Here is a 15,921-nt window from a genome sequence, read left to right as displayed (position 1 = left end):
TATGTTACAGCACAATACCGACTTGATATGTCTTAGAGAAGTTCTGAAAATTTACAAATCTATGTAATTTGGTTTTCTGATTGCAAATTTAAACTTTGGCACCTCATAAGTATGAAAAAAGGTAGTAAAGGCATAAAAAATCAGGCTTCCAAACTTTTGCCCATAACTTCAAAGTTGTGCATTTTTTGTGTAACATTTTTCTGTATTAAATTAAACAAGACTTAGTTGTCTTCAGTCCCAGCCCTCTCTTATTTACATATTAAAAGACAGTTCTTAATTCATTACTGAACAACTTCTTTCTCTGGTTAATTGGCTTCTTTTATTAACGTTACTGAAAGAAAAGGAGAAGGTATAAGGAGCTGTGAGATAAAATGTGCAATGTAACATATGTATATAACATGCAAGTAACATTATTTGTAATATACAGAAATGGGTAATATTACATATTAGTTTCTGTCTTTTTATCCTGGAAGGCCTGAGAAGCGAGAAGTCCTCTACCCCATTGCTATCTGCTCACTTGGAGGAACCTTAAGGAGAACATAGTTCATGTCAGAGTTGGTGCTGTGATGTTTTGGGGCATATTTTGTACTGTGACTTAGGACACTCGTTCACGTTAGCATGAACATGAACCAGCATGAACTTTCTCAGTGATCAAGTACTCTACTTTCTACTACATTTTCATGATAATTGTGTTGAGAACACTCCTTTATTCCAAGATGAGAACTGCCAAGTCTTCAGGGTAGGCCTCATATGTTCCTGGTTTGACAAACACTCAGGCACCTCATCACTCCTTGACTAGCCTCCAAAATCACCAAATGCTAATCTCATAGCAAATGTCTGGGACTATGAGGAACACTGGATGACATGTAACAATCAGTGCTCCCACAACATAACTCTACAGGATCTAATCATCACTGATTGGCTTCACATGGATCTGCCATACCTGAACAAACTGAGACAACATTCCACACCAAACTGAGGTCATTATTATTCACAGGGGCCACAACCTTAGACATTAGTGTGATTTCTCTTAGGGATTATTATTTCTTCTCTTGGTGTACTTAGGTTGTTCCAGACATTTTACATAAACTATTATTCGTATTTTCCAATTATGATTAATGCCCTTATCATCCTCCCTATTCAATCTTTCTTTAAAAATGTAAGCATGTTTGTGTCATTTGGTTACTTCACTTCCACCCTTCAGCATCCTACTGCAACCCAATTTTTCAAAGATAGAAATACAAAGTTAATGAGGGTTAATGAATGAATGAATGCAAAAATGAAAAACAAATAAGACAGATACCAAGCAATGCTTTCCAGTCCATAATTTCAATGGACGATTTATCCAAAATAAATCAGCAGATGAAGAAAGTCCTCAAGATCAAAACTTTAGGGAATTTAGCCCTTCTTAATTTAGTGATGACAGATGTTACTCAAAATGCAGCTCTTTTAAGTTAAGAGGAAGATACTGGAAGGAAATGAACAAGCTTTTTATTTACAGCTGCTTTCTATTTCTAAGGGAGTAGCAAAGTTGAAATACATAACGACACCCTAAAAAATAGAAGGGGACTTTACCCACTCATTGTGAGACTGAATTGTAGGACTATCTACATAATCATCTGAAGTAAAATGGAAGTGAGGTGCGACTAACAGTTATTTATACAATCATGTGGTTGTAATCTCTATGAATCGTTCAATCAGTTGCTATTTTTCTATAACAGAAGATACATTAATTTCCAGAAAATCCTTATGAGTGTCTATGCTTGTTGCTTAAAGGCCACAATAATATTGAAGCAGTAAATGACTTAAGTGAATATATAATGTAGTAAAACATAAAATATATGTTTAATACTCTTACCAATACTATTCCATCACTTGTTAAGTGAGAGTCTCTCATTTTCTTATACTGATTTTAAAATAAAGTACTTCAGAAGTAATTTCAATAATTGTCAATACAGTTAGATTATCTTTTGTTATTACTGGTTGTTAGTATACTGCTTTGCCAGTTAATATAAAACTTGAGTGACTGCACATCCCTAAAAGATGTCTTACACTATAGGATTTATGGAAATTAATGAATGATAATAATTATTCACAGCTAATTCATAATTTCACATACACAAATTTTTCATAAGCAGAAATATCAAATCAATATAAGCATCAGTCTCAGATCAAACCAATATCTGTAGTAGCCTTTCTTGATACTAATATTTATGCTAGAGCAATAGTCACCTTCTTTTCAGAAACACTGTCCCCAATGCCATTCTGGATGTGTTTGAGCTCTGACTCACTAATTCTGGGATGATCTGCTGGATTGTCATACACAAGCAACCACCAGCCGACGAACCATATTATTCCAATTGTACCAGTTACATAAAACACTGCCTGCCAGTTGAAAAAGTGAATGATCATCCCACAGAGAGGGAAGGTCAATGCGGCACCCACAGAACTACCTGCAATATTTTTGTCAGCACTAGTAACAAAACGAGCTTAAATTACATGACACTGGCATGCAACATTAAAATGTACATAAAATATTCACATTAAAACATTTTTCATTAAGAATAAAACAGAAAGGGTCATTTCATATTGATTTACATTACTCTAAATCTGAATGCTGGAAAATGCAACAGGCAAACACTGAAAAACATTTATTTGCATTTTTAAATGTTACATCTTACGATTAATTCAACTACTCATTTTTACTTAGTCTACATCTACAGCTGGACTTTGCATGCTACCTGACGGTGTGCAGCAGAGAGTACTTTGTGCACCACTTTCACCTTCCCCCTTTGCTGTTCCAGTCATGAAGGGGCCACAAGATGAATGATTGACACTAAGCCTCGATGGGAGCTTAAGGCTCTCTCATTTTGCCTTCAATGTCTTTTTCCAAGTTACGTGTTGGAATAAGCAATATATTGATAGACTATTCCAGAAATTTACTCTCCCAGAATTTTAACAGTAAGCCACATGGTGATTCAGAATGCCCCTCTTGGAGCATCTGCCACTTGAGTTGGCTTGAGCATCTCTATTTGTTTTCATGCTTACTAAATGAATCCTAATGAAACGTGTTGCTCTCCTTTGGATCTTCCCTGTTTTGTCTATCAATTCTAGGTCGTATGGATCTCAGGCTGGCGAGCAATACTCAGGTATTGGTCAAATGAGGTTTTTGTAAGCTATCTCCTTTGTGGGTGGATTGCATTTCCTGAGGTCTCTTCCAGTGAATCTCAGTCTGGTATCTGTCTTACTTGCTTTCAGTTTTATGTGGTTGATTCTCTTTAAATTGTTCTGTATGCATATTCCTAGATTTTTATGGATGTGATTACATCCAGCGATTGTTCTACAATCTTGTAATGATACAATAATGGGACTTTCTGCCTATTTATATGTAGAGCGTTAGATTTATATTTTTATTTATGTTGAGGTTCAACTGCCTGTATTCTTTCATTTCATTACAGTTTTCTAGCATTGAGATTTCTCTGTATACAGCATCGTCATCCACAAAAAGCCTCACAGAAATTCCCAAGTGCTCCATTAGGTTATATATATATATATATATATATATATATATATATATATATATATATATATTATTGTGAAAGGTAAAGGTCTATGGAACCGAGGCACTAAACTTGGTGAATATAATAACACATGATCACTTTATGTAACGAAAAGTATTTTATTACAAGACATTGATTCGAAGTCGAAATTCACTAACGATCACAATGGCAAGAGAAAACAGACTGACTCAAAGATGGTATCACTTAGTTTCACAGCAGCAGTTTTGGCAGACTCTCGATAGTCGATCAGCTGTCAATACTCACCACAGAGTCCCCCCCCCCCCCCCCAAGTAGTGTGGAGTATGGAGATGGAAATGAAGTGCTGGTGCTGTGGTCGACAGGGAAGAGTGGCAACCGGTTGGCGTCTGGCAAAGAGATGTGCAAGATTTCATGTCATTGTAGACTCATGAAGGAGACACGACTGGAAAATTTCTCGAGGCAGTGTGAAGTCATGGATCCCAGAGGCCACATAGTCCCACAGCCAGTGAGGAGGACACAGAGGCCAACCCACTCGAGAGAGCAGGACTGTCGGGTCCCACCGCATGGAGGAATGGTGCGTAATTAGTGGGACAGTGACAGAGGGAGGACCATTGTTCTCGATGGAAGCCACAATGTTGTCTTAGTCAGCGTCGTGTGGAAGCTCGAAGGAGCGGAGAACAGCGATGTGGGCCTTCCTGACTGGTCGAGCATATGTGAAGGAGCGTGAAGAACGAAAAGGGTGCCAACTCGCAGTTGGAGAAAAGAATCCTCGATTCAGAATGCAGATATGTAGACCATGAAGATGGCAACACTTGGAGAAGAATGAGGCAATGACGATGTAGAGGTCACACAGGGAAAGGGCACATTGTCCAGCAGGGGGTTGTAATATCTCTTTATATTCTACTAATTATCCCTGCACAATTCTATGAGTGAATTACGTTTCCTACTTGACCATCTATATACTCGCAGAATCGATGCGCAAAGTAGTACAGTACTATTACTACTCCATGAGCGCATAATTACTCTTTGTAATATTCTCTCTGGTGTGTTGAGAGGACTTCTAGGATCTTCTCCGTGCCGAATAGTCGCAATGAATAACTGTAATTTTGCTATCGAGATTACTGGAAGAAAGAGGTTGAAAATATATATATGGTTCTCGGGCGAGACGTCGGATGTCATAGTGCAAACTCCACAATATTTCGTCAGCGCAACTGGCCGACATCTTCAGGTGCGACGAACACACTGCTAAGGCAGGACCAGGGCCCCCTATCTATGCCAGTTTTAGACAGGAAGTGCGCATGCGTGGAGGCGCCAAATTCGATGGCCAATAGCGACGATATCAGCTAGTAGCTGGAAGGACAGTAACGCCACCAACAGGATGAAGAACCAAATACTTCGGCGCACGCGCGGAGGCTGCCGCCGCTGCTCTGCGCTGCCATCGGCCGCCCCAGCGACCTCTGTCGGAGGCCGCAAGCGCGGAGGCTGCCGCTGTTACTCTGCGCTGCCATCGGCCGCCCCAGCGACCTCTGACGGAAGCCGCAAGCAAAACTGCGCGTCCACGTAGGCGCCTTGATTATTCTCCCGTTGTCAACAGAATATTTATGTTGCTGGCGAATCGTCGTCAGTCTCATGACCAATAGTATTCCTCTCTGCTCGAAGCGACTTCAATATGGCCAGTGCTGGATCCCAAGCTGTACTAAGCTGAAAGCCCGTGTCTCTGTTTACAAGATTCGTCGAGTTACGTATTTCCACTGCTTCCTTAATAACACTGTCCCAGTACGAACTCGTCGATGCGAGGATTTTTGTATGTTGATAATTCATAGAATGGCCTGTACTGAGACAATGCTCGGCCACTGCAGACTTTTCTGGTTGCTCCAGACGAGTGTAGCGTCGGTGTTCAGTGCATCTCTCTTCTACAGTGCGACAAGTTTGTCCGATGTACGACATGCCGCAGCTACAAGGAATCTCGTAAACACCGGGTTTTCTTAGGCCAAGGCTGTCCTTAGATGAGCCCAAGAGAGCTCTGAGTTTTGCCGGCGGACGAAAAACACATTTAACTTTATGCCTCTTCAATAATCTTCCTATTTTTGAAGAGACACCGTCGATGTATGGCAAGATGACCATTCCCCTTTGTTCTTCGCCTTCTTCCACTTCCTCACGTTGGGTAACCCGCTTCAGTTGTAAGGCACTTCCTGTCTAAAACTGGCATAAATAGGGGGCCCTGGTCCTGCCTTAGCAGTGTGTTCGTCGCACCTGAAGATGTCGGCCAGTTGCGCTGACGAAATATTGTGGAGTTTGCACTATGACATCCGACGTCTCGCCCGAGAACCATATATACAACATGTCCGTCGGGAAAGCCTCAAGCAACAGATTGAAAATACATTGTATGCTACTCAAGAAAATATATATTGAGCATTTACATCAAAGGTGTGTAAGGAATTTCATTATATATTTATTCTCTAATTGGAAATTTGTACGGAGGTGTCGTTTCGTTGGCAATCAGAAGGGAACTTCCGATGAATTGGAAACGAACCTGCAGTTATTAAATCCAAGAGCTCCATTATTTCATCGGATAATTAAACTCTATCAAAGCAAACTTTCCGCTTGATATGAGGTTTCCCGACTGACGACGCAACGCAAGAAAACCAAGATATTTTATTTACACAGGATTGCAGATCGCTTCGAATCATCGAGACTGCGGACAAGGAGAGTCATCGTCCGATTCTGATTAAACAAGTAAAGCTTAATGATAGCTTTCTTCAGCGACTGTGATGACTGTGATATGGCTGTTTACGAATGAGATCATTAAAAAAATACTAATAACTAACTTTCCTCCTCACCAACAAACAGTATAATCACAATATTAATTAAAATTATAGGGTCATCACATGGAGCACTAGTTTCCGCAGGTACCCACGCAGAGGTGAACTCATGGTTGGTGCACATGGGAGAAGCCATGTCTTTGGATGACATCTCAAAATCGGATACTGACGGAGGGTCCGCGTCAATGGTCCAGGAAGGTTTAACCAGTTAAGCGACACAATCTGTTGTTTCCCATTCAGGCAAATGTCTAAAGTGATATTCGTGCACCAGAGCATCCTATGCAGGCCGTAACAAGGAGGTTGTAATGCTGAATGACCATGTCATCTTGGAGCATAGTGAACCGTGCGAGCACACAGAGATGGAGTTCGGATGTTGGTAATGTGTAAGAGGACGCACTCGACTAAGGGGGGGGGGGGGGGGGGGAGCTCAGAAGGGAGGGGAGCTCAGAGTCTTCAACAGACTTGGCAGGGAGTATCAAAGGTCCATTATATAAGATTGTGGCTAAGGGTTGGGTTGGGTTGTTTGGGGAAGGAGACCAGACAGCGTGGTCATCGGTGTTATCGGATTTGGGAAGGATCGGGAAGGAAGTCGGCCGTGCCCTTTCAAAGGAACCATCCTGGAATTTGCCTGGAGCGATTTAGGGAAATCACGGAAAACCTAAATCAGGATGGCCGGACGCGGGATTGAACCGTCGTCCTCCAGAATTGTGGCTAAGGAAGAGTTTAGGTCCTCTTAAAAGTCTGTGTGGATGTCGAGTAACAGCCACAGAAGGGCCTCTAACCAAGAGCCTAAGTAACACATGAGAGCTGCTTTAAGTGTGTGGTGCCAAAACTCGGCCAGTCCATTGCTCTGGGGGCGGTACACAGTCGGTTGGAATTTGTTGACACTACACGGGGCACATAACCTAGTAAAGGGGTGTGACTCGAATTGTCTCCCTTGGTTGGTCATGATACAAGAGAGACAATTGAAGTAGGAGGGCTCTGTAGTGACAAAGGCTGAAACGACTGAATCGTTAGATATGTCTGACAGGGGAACAGCCTCTACCAATCTTCTGGCATGGACGATGACTGATAATATGTACCTAAAACCTTCAAAAGGGGAGACAGAACCCACGAGGTCGAGGTATACATGATGGAACAGTCGTTTCGGTATTTTGAATTGTCCTAGAGGAAGGTGAGCATGACGACCGAACTTCCTACCCAGGCAAGGTAGGTATGTATGTGTCCAAGAGCGACAGTCGTTTTTCACTACAGACCAGACGAAAAGTTCTCTCACGAAGCATGTGTTAGCTTTAATTCGCAGGTGAGCCACGTCATTAATAGCGGGAAAACTTTATGTTGGAGGGAATTATTCTAATTTCAATGCAGTGGTAGAGTCTCGTTGCACAGTTTGAATGTCTGGGTCTTCTGTCTGCATGTACTCTAGTTCCTACAAGTCCAGGCGGGAAGAAATGGCATGCATACGCAGCGTGTAATCGGTGACAACTTATCAGCCCTCCTAATGTAGTGGACGGCTGTGGTGTACTAACTAATGAGGTCCATAGGATAGAAACGTCTGGGGCAAAGATCGTTGGCATGGTTCAGGAACGTATCCGTGAGCGGTCTGTGATCGGTGAAGATCGTTATTTCACCTCCTTCAATGTCCTCACGAAAGTATCGCACGGCCTCATGCACCACAATGAGCTCCCGTTCGAATGCTGACCACTTGCACTGAGAAGGGGAGGAACAAATGGAGAGGTTCGGCCGTATCGTCGATGTGTTGCTGAGTAACGGTGCCGTTTTACAAGCAAGTAGATGAGCGCGTGTAACGGCGTTCGTGAGGACAGAATGTGTGGATCATGTCATCGGACCACTGCACTTTCCGTGCCACAAAAGTGTTCTTGCCCACCAAGGCGTCCATCAACAGGACCTGGAGAAAAGCAGCGCTAAATACACTCCTCGAAATTGAAATAAGAACACCGTGAATTCATTGTCCCAGGAAGGGGAAACTTTATTGACACATTCCTGGGGTCAGATACATCACATGATCACACTGACAGAACCACAGGCACATAGACACAGGCAACAGAGCATGCACAATGTCGGCACTAGTACAGTGCATATCCACCTTTCGCAGCAATGCAGGCTGCTATTCTCCCATGGAGACGATCGTAGAGATGCTGGATGTAGTCCTGTGGAACGGCTTGCCATGCCATTTCCACCTGGCGCCTCAGTTGGACCAGCGATCGTGCTGGACGTGCAGACCGCGTGAGACGACGCTTCATCCAGTCCCAAACATGCTCAATGGGGGACAGATCCGGAGATCTTGCTGGCCAGGGTAGTTGACTTACACCTTCTAGAGCACGTTGGGTGGCACGGGATACATGCGGACGTGCATTGTCCTGTTGGAACAGCAAGTTCCCTTGCCGGTCTAGGAATGGTAGAACGATGGGTTCGATGACGGTTTGGATGTACCGTGCACGCCCCACGTGTTGAGCAATTCGGCGGTACGTCCACCCGGCCTCCCGCATGCCCACTATACGCCCTCGCTCAAAGTCCGTCAACTGCACATACGGTTCACGTCCACGCTGTCGCGGCATGCTACCAGTGTTAATGACTGCGATGGAGCTCCGTATGCCACGGCAAACTGGCTGACACTGACGGCGGCGGTGCACAAATTCTGCGCAGCTAGCGCCATTCGACGACCAACACCGCGGTTCCTGGTGTGTCCGCTGTGCCGTGCGTGTGATCATTGCTTGTACAGCCCTCTCGCAGTGTCCGGAGCAAGTATGGTGGGTCTGACACACCGGTGTCAATGTGTTCTTTTTTCCATTTCCAGGAGTGTATATGGCGCTAGAAAAAATTTACCACTACGAGGAATTTACTACAGATCGCGGTAAGTTTCTGGTAATGGCAGGTCATTGATAAATGCTACACAGTCTAATGTCAGACGGTTTCCCTCAGTGTTCATGGTGTAACTGAGGAAGGTAACACTAGCGTGGCGCAATTGTTATTTGTTGCGGTTAATTTGCACACAGTGATAGGGGAGTGCTTTAAGGACCTGTGCTAAGTGTTGTTCCTGTTCCTTGGCAGAGGTGGAGTAGATGAGAGTGTCGTCGAGGTAGGCATAGCAGAAAGATAGGGAAAACGGTACAGAGTCAATAAACTGATGCCACGTCTGAGTAACGTTATGAGACTGTGTGGTTGAGTTGTTGAGCAAATTCTTGTATGTGAGGAATATGGTAGTTCTACATAATTGTACATGCTTTGAGCTAGGAATAGTCCCCACGTAACCAGAGTGAACTATACTTCTCAAAGACTAGATGAATGGGCAATGATCAATTGCTATCCGCTAGAAACATGATTCCGGCATTTAACAGTTTGTGAAAGGCTACATTCACATGACAAAGTTTCTTAGAGTTTAGGTGCCAGACCATGTGACGGACCGGAGGGCCTTCTGTAAGTGCTAACCTATGGTAAGTACTGTTCGTAATCGCACCAAAGAGAACAGTGGAGGTAATACAAGCATATGAACAAGAGATGGAAGTACCTGACCACGCAAAACATTGATAGTTTGAGTGTCAATGACCTGAGTTATATGAAGCGTGGTTGGGGATGAGGGAGTGGCGGTCACAGAGGCAGAACCCATGTCATGTAGCAGCCAGTAAGTAGTGAGATCGTTGACTGTGTTCTCCACACTATCACAGACAGACCTGCTCCACGCCAGCAATTCCTGCTGTCATCAAGGAATGTAGATTTTATGACGATCTCTTCGAAAATCGAAACCGGTCATCTAAAAAATAAAAATTAACAATTTAAATGCGCTAACGACTGTGTTTATTAAATAAGTTATAATTAACAGATTGCTGTTTCTCCTGGAACGATGGCCGCCCGGGGTTGTCGAGTGATCTTGGGCGCCTTGCCACGGTTCGCGCGGCTGCCCCCGTCGGAGGTTCGAGTCCTCCCTCGGGCATGTGTGTGTGCGTTGTCCTTAGCGTAAGTTAGTTTTCCTTAGATTAAGTAGTGTGTAAGCCTAAGGACCGATGACCTCAGTAGTTTGGTCCCATAGGGCTGTACCAAAAATTTCCAATTTTCCTGGAACGATGTTCCAAAAACCTGCATTTATAGCTCCAGTGTAGGCCGGAGCAAGAGGTCAGCAGCGCTGTGAAAATTGATGTCAGAGCTGTCGGTGGTGCAAAGAACTAGAATTGCACGGAGAAGGCTAGAAGCACTGCAGGAGGGGGAATGGCACTGGCATCTGCCCTAGTGTCTACCAGAATCGTGGAGTCTGAGATACAGCGTTTGCTGCGGAGAGGAGCCACTTTGTTGGACGACTGCATTATGACTGCGAACTGACACACATAAATTGGCCCATGTGTTGGGCTTGGGAAGGCCTCAGATGGAGGGAGAGGGGTGGGGGAGGAATTGCCATACGTCACATGGTACCAGCATAGTAGATATGCTGGACATGGAGTGGGCTGTGATGTAGTCGTTCCGTCCGTCGAGCAGTAGGGGATGGAGTAGCAGGTGCTAGCCACAGTTCACCAGTTGCCAGGGAGTAGCTTGTCGACGTGCAGCAGCTCATACAAGACCTCTACCAGAAGGTCACAGGGGTGATGGGTAGTAAGCAGTAGCGCTGTTACCAACCTACGAGGCAGGCAATGAGCAAGCATAGGGAGGACCTGTTGGTGGCAGATGATACAAAGTAGCTGAAGTTGCAGATCAATGAGAAGTTTGCCGAGCGACATTACATTGTGCACAAGGCATCAGGCATGTCCTCCCAACCAACCTGCGCTTGAAGGTGCCTCCACAACTGTGAACATGTTCTGCTGTGGAGCTGTACCTCGTGGATGATGTATCACTTCTGACAGATGGCGCGACAGGCACTCAACGATGAAAGATTTCGCGATGATGTATTTACGTTGAGTAGGTGGCTTGAGAAGCAAATCACTAGTGAGGTCAATAAGATTGAGGAGACAGCTGATAAGAAAAATAAAACGAGCATCGTCGTTAATATTCCATTAATGTCCACGATGTTGTCCATCAGGGCAAACCATACTTTTGGGCTCTCTTTCTGCAGCTAGGGAAGGCTGGGGAATCTGCCAGCAGGAACGTGCTTCAGGGTAGGGCAGGAGCTGATGAGCACATGGCGAAGAGGTAGGTGGTTGAGGAAGGACGTCTGGTGACGTAGAGCAGTAAACAAGGTAGACAGAGGATGTGAGGCATTTACTGAGGACTATGTAGGGGGGCGGGCAGGCACTGGCTGCTGAGGCAATGAAATAGGAAACACAAGTGCGGTTCAAGACGTAGTGGTGTAAGCATATGATGTTACCGTCATGATGGCGTCGGTCACGTGAGGTTAGTCACTGGAGCACCAATTGATGTGAATGTACATGTGCACACGACTCTGAGAAGCTGGAGTTTTCGCTTCACAGTTGGTGTTCACTGTAGGCGCCCGGAACATAGAGCTGGAGTCACAACGCGATAAGCGATCCACTGTTTTCAGGTCTTGCCGCGAAAACCATAACGCACAACACGAATTTCGCTGAGGAAGGAGACGAATCGGGGGGGAGGTGGGGAGGGGGGTCACTAATGTGGGAACGAGGCACTAAACGTAGTGAATATGATGTAATGCAACCACTTTATGTAACGAAACATATTTTATTACGATACACTGATATCGTAATTCAGTAACGATCACAATGCAGAGAGAAAACAGACTCAGCTAAAGAGCGTATCACTCAGCTTCGAAGCAGCTTAGGCAGCCTCTCGGTAGTCGATCTGCTGTCGATAATCGCCACAGGCCCAGTAAGACTCCCTTGGGGTTGTAACAAAGCTAATGGAACCTTCACATTTCTTATGTTTTTTTTCAGAAATTCTTGTTTTTATTTTTAATGTATTTAATTTATTATTTTGTCTTTCAAATAATTTCGATTATGAGCATTTATATGAAACGTGCACAGTACATACAAACTTGAATATTAACTCATGGTATTGCCAACGTAACGTTAGTACCTATTACAGTCTATTGATTATTTAGAGCCCATAAGTGTGATTAGTTTTCCTAAAAACCGTGCTATTTACAAACACCTGTAATTTTAGATTTCTTTGTCATTGTTCAGATGTAAAGATATACCTGATTATCGTCTCCCTGATAAAGTAGAGGAGAAATATATGAAATACATATAAATAATTGTAGCAATTACACATATAGTGCTGGAAATATGTTAGCAAGATTTACATTCGTTTAGTTTCAGAGTAATTAGCACCCTTAGTTAAAATACTGAAATAGAAACCCTTATTTAGGCAAACTAGCAAGCGTAATTCGAGATTACTGTTGTATCTAAAAGTCCTCATTTGAACAAATCACGTTCTAGCATTAATTTACTCAGAAACGTAAATCTTTATTTCTAATTTGTAAAATGCCAGTAAACAACAATAGCTGAATGTAATTATAATTATTGCAAAATTATAAAACAGACAGGGTGGAAACCATTTTAGTCAGACTGCAAAGAGTTGTGAAATGTATGAAATCTATGTGCGCTGGTACGAGAAAATGTACTGCAGACAATGTAGTAGAAGATACCAGTCAGAAAATGTACCGGACTATATATCTAGATTTCGTGTCTGGGAATTTATTCAATTATTCAGTGATTGTTTTTACTGATTGTCCGTGAACTGGTAATTAGTTTCATTAACTGCGTTAACTTTCAATAATGGTTAACATCTACTGTGACTACAGGATTAAACTGTGAAATGTGTTACTTCCTAATTATACTTACTTTGCACAGTGTGCTTGTTTTGATATGATTGTCTACTTGAAAGTTCAGTATAATAAGTGACTGTGCTAATGATTTACTTGCCACACGTTAATTGTTGCGAATCATTACGTATATGTTAGGTTACTGCACTCGAACAATCACGTTCTAGGACATCAACCGAGTGTATTATGTGGCTAACCGGTCATCTTTGCATAATTTTAGTAAGTGAGACTAGATGTGGCCGTAAACCGTGAGTTCTTCAACTTCAAAGTGCAGTTAAAGTGTAAAACTGTAATCTATCATTGTACTAACAATTTAATGAAGGAATAATTCTGCTAAGAGAAAAGGTGTGTCATTTTTAGCCACCAAGTAGCCCAAATGACAAGCTGGCAACATTTTTGAAATAATGAATTAATTTTGAAACTAATTATTTTATACTGACTTCTTTATGGATATGCTACTCTACAAACGTCAGTCTAATGGAAAATTGCATTTATGTAATTTTAATTGGTGTACATGAGCTGTGAGAAACAATTAACGTTTTAGAATGTCATTCTGGGCCTCTTTTCCCTACACATCTGTTAGAAGAGTTGCAAGTTCATTCTCATACTCTAGGTATCCCTTCCGTCTCAAAGGCCTTTCGTCTGTTGAGCCATTTCAATTGTTTTTCTATACCATACTCACTTATTTTGGTACGTCATTTTGAAGTTCATGCAACAATTTCCACAGAGTGATTTTCCTCATTGATACCTGTTTTGGAAAGACATGGTCCTTAATTTCTCCTTCTCTCAGTCCTCCTCCATTTTGGTGTCAATTATTTTCAACACTGTGGGCAGATAATCATTCACATCTTGGAACTATCATTTTTGTAGACCAGTTTTTCTGTTATTTCTGTTGAATTCGCGCACGTATTGACAGTTTAAACAACAGCAGACATTATATCATGTTTCACGTGTTTATTGCTTTTTCTTATGGAATGGAGCCTTCTATTGGTTGAGGCATAAGTACAGATGGTGTAAATGTTGACTGTCTCAAGCTCAGGGAAGGAATTGACTATGGCTCTGTGGTAAAAGCACCTGGACATTTTATTGAAACGGTACGGAAAATTGCTTCTGGCCCGTTGCACTTTACCGTGTAAATAATTACTCCCAAATACAAATGTAGTTCCTTCATCACATTGCCTCTTCACTGGGTCCAGGTACACCAGTCATCTCATACAATAGTTAAGCAAAGGACATGCTTTAACAGCCATTGTAACGTGTGGCACTTAAATGTAATTCATTCATTGTGATCTGTAGATTTCCGTGGACTAAACGAATCATAAACCTTATTTTTGGTGACCAAGACTGTAAGAAGGCACAGATTTCTACAAAAAGGAAACCTCAACTTTAGGGCAAAAAATAACATTTAGTTTGTACTGGAGAAGGTGAATGGAAGACAGTTTTGTTTGAAGGATGCTGGAAAAATTCAGTGCATCAACTGTAAGTGAAACCACATAAAATTTTGCTACGTCTGTCATAGATCACATAGGATTAATGAAAATGAAATAAGAGAGATAGACAGATTAAAACATATTGAAAGGCACACCGTATAGATAGTTATTCCCCCCCCCCCACTCCATAAATGATTGGAATGGAACAGGAAATCAATCTTATTGGTATTAAGTATCCTCTTCAATGTGCTGTACTAAATATCCTCTTCAGTGCACTACACAATTACTCTACCTTGCAGAGTATTTACTTAGTTATAATTTCTGGCTGATCTTGTGATCAAAAATGGAATCTTCATAATCAAAAATCGGTGGAATAGATATGTAGTTGTTTTGTATTAACGCTCAATAAAACAAGAAACTGAAGAAGGACAGCATTACTGAATGGTCTTTTCCAAAAATGAAAACTGCCATATCAATAGATCTCCATTGGCGTACTGCACATCAAATTAAGTACAAAAAGTAATAACACACAGTTGTGTCTTAACATTTGTGTAAGCATATTAGGGGTCGAGAAGGAGACCTATGGGACATTGTTCACAACCTTATCCATATAGATCTGGAGGAAATTGAAAGTAGACACAAACTTGTATGGAAATTAAGTAATGGTACACTGTAAATTATGCTAAATAACAGGCGAACCTCTTTAAATCAAAAAAGCTTAAAGAATAGCTTAGAATGGTTGAGTTCACAAACAACTTTTTTTGCCACGGTATTTATAATGCAGGATTACATTGTGAAGTTATAGAAATAACAGCAGGCGAAGGTGACACTGAGACAAAGTGCATAATTAACTCTAGAACACAAAAGAGGAGAAAACGTTACATAGCTACTAAACCATCGTAAACTTTCTACTCAATATTTTATTCAAAGCAAGACATAATTTATAGGTTGTGCAATGATTAATTGCCATCAATAGATCTCCATTGGCGTACTACACATCAAATTAAGTACAAAAAGTCCTGTTTTATATGCTACTGCAATCGCAAATTTTACGAGGGTTCAGTTATCTAGGGTTAAAAATGGTTGACAGAAATTTGAAGAAGTTGTCATGCTCGACATATAACTGCTCTGTCTAACTCAGACATGTCGACAGCAGAATGGATTTTCACTCTGCTGTAGAATGTGCATTGATTTGAAACTTCCTGTGTGGCGGACTGAGATTCCAACCTGGGACGCTTGCCCGTCACCAGAAAGTGCTGTAACGGCTGAGCTACCCAAGCACGACGCAGACCTGCCCTCACAGCTTTATTTCCGTCAGTACCTCATCTCCTACCTTCTGGGAAAAATTCCATATCATGCTTACAGAGCTCAGTCGGTAGCCCACTTAC

The 15,921-nt window shown here is 42.3% G+C and overlaps 1 protein-coding gene across 1 annotated transcript in view; it reads right to left on the bottom strand.

Moving 5' to 3' along the window:
* The window catches only part of LOC124775250 (sialin-like), a 223,527-nt gene that overhangs the window by 52,562 nt on the left and 155,044 nt on the right, over positions 1-15,921 (bottom strand). Inside the window, exon 6 of the mRNA XM_047250087.1 lies at positions 2,233-2,453. Within this exon, the coding sequence (XP_047106043.1) occupies positions 2,233-2,453 (221 nt within the window). The remainder of the gene's footprint in view (positions 1-2,232; positions 2,454-15,921) is intronic.

Source organism: Schistocerca piceifrons, chromosome 2 (genome assembly GCF_021461385.2).
Source record: "Schistocerca piceifrons isolate TAMUIC-IGC-003096 chromosome 2, iqSchPice1.1, whole genome shotgun sequence".
Taxonomy (NCBI): Eukaryota; Metazoa; Arthropoda; class Insecta; order Orthoptera; family Acrididae; genus Schistocerca; species Schistocerca piceifrons.
Note: the sequence above shows the minus strand (reverse complement) of the source record. Positions and strands in the feature narration are given on the sequence as shown.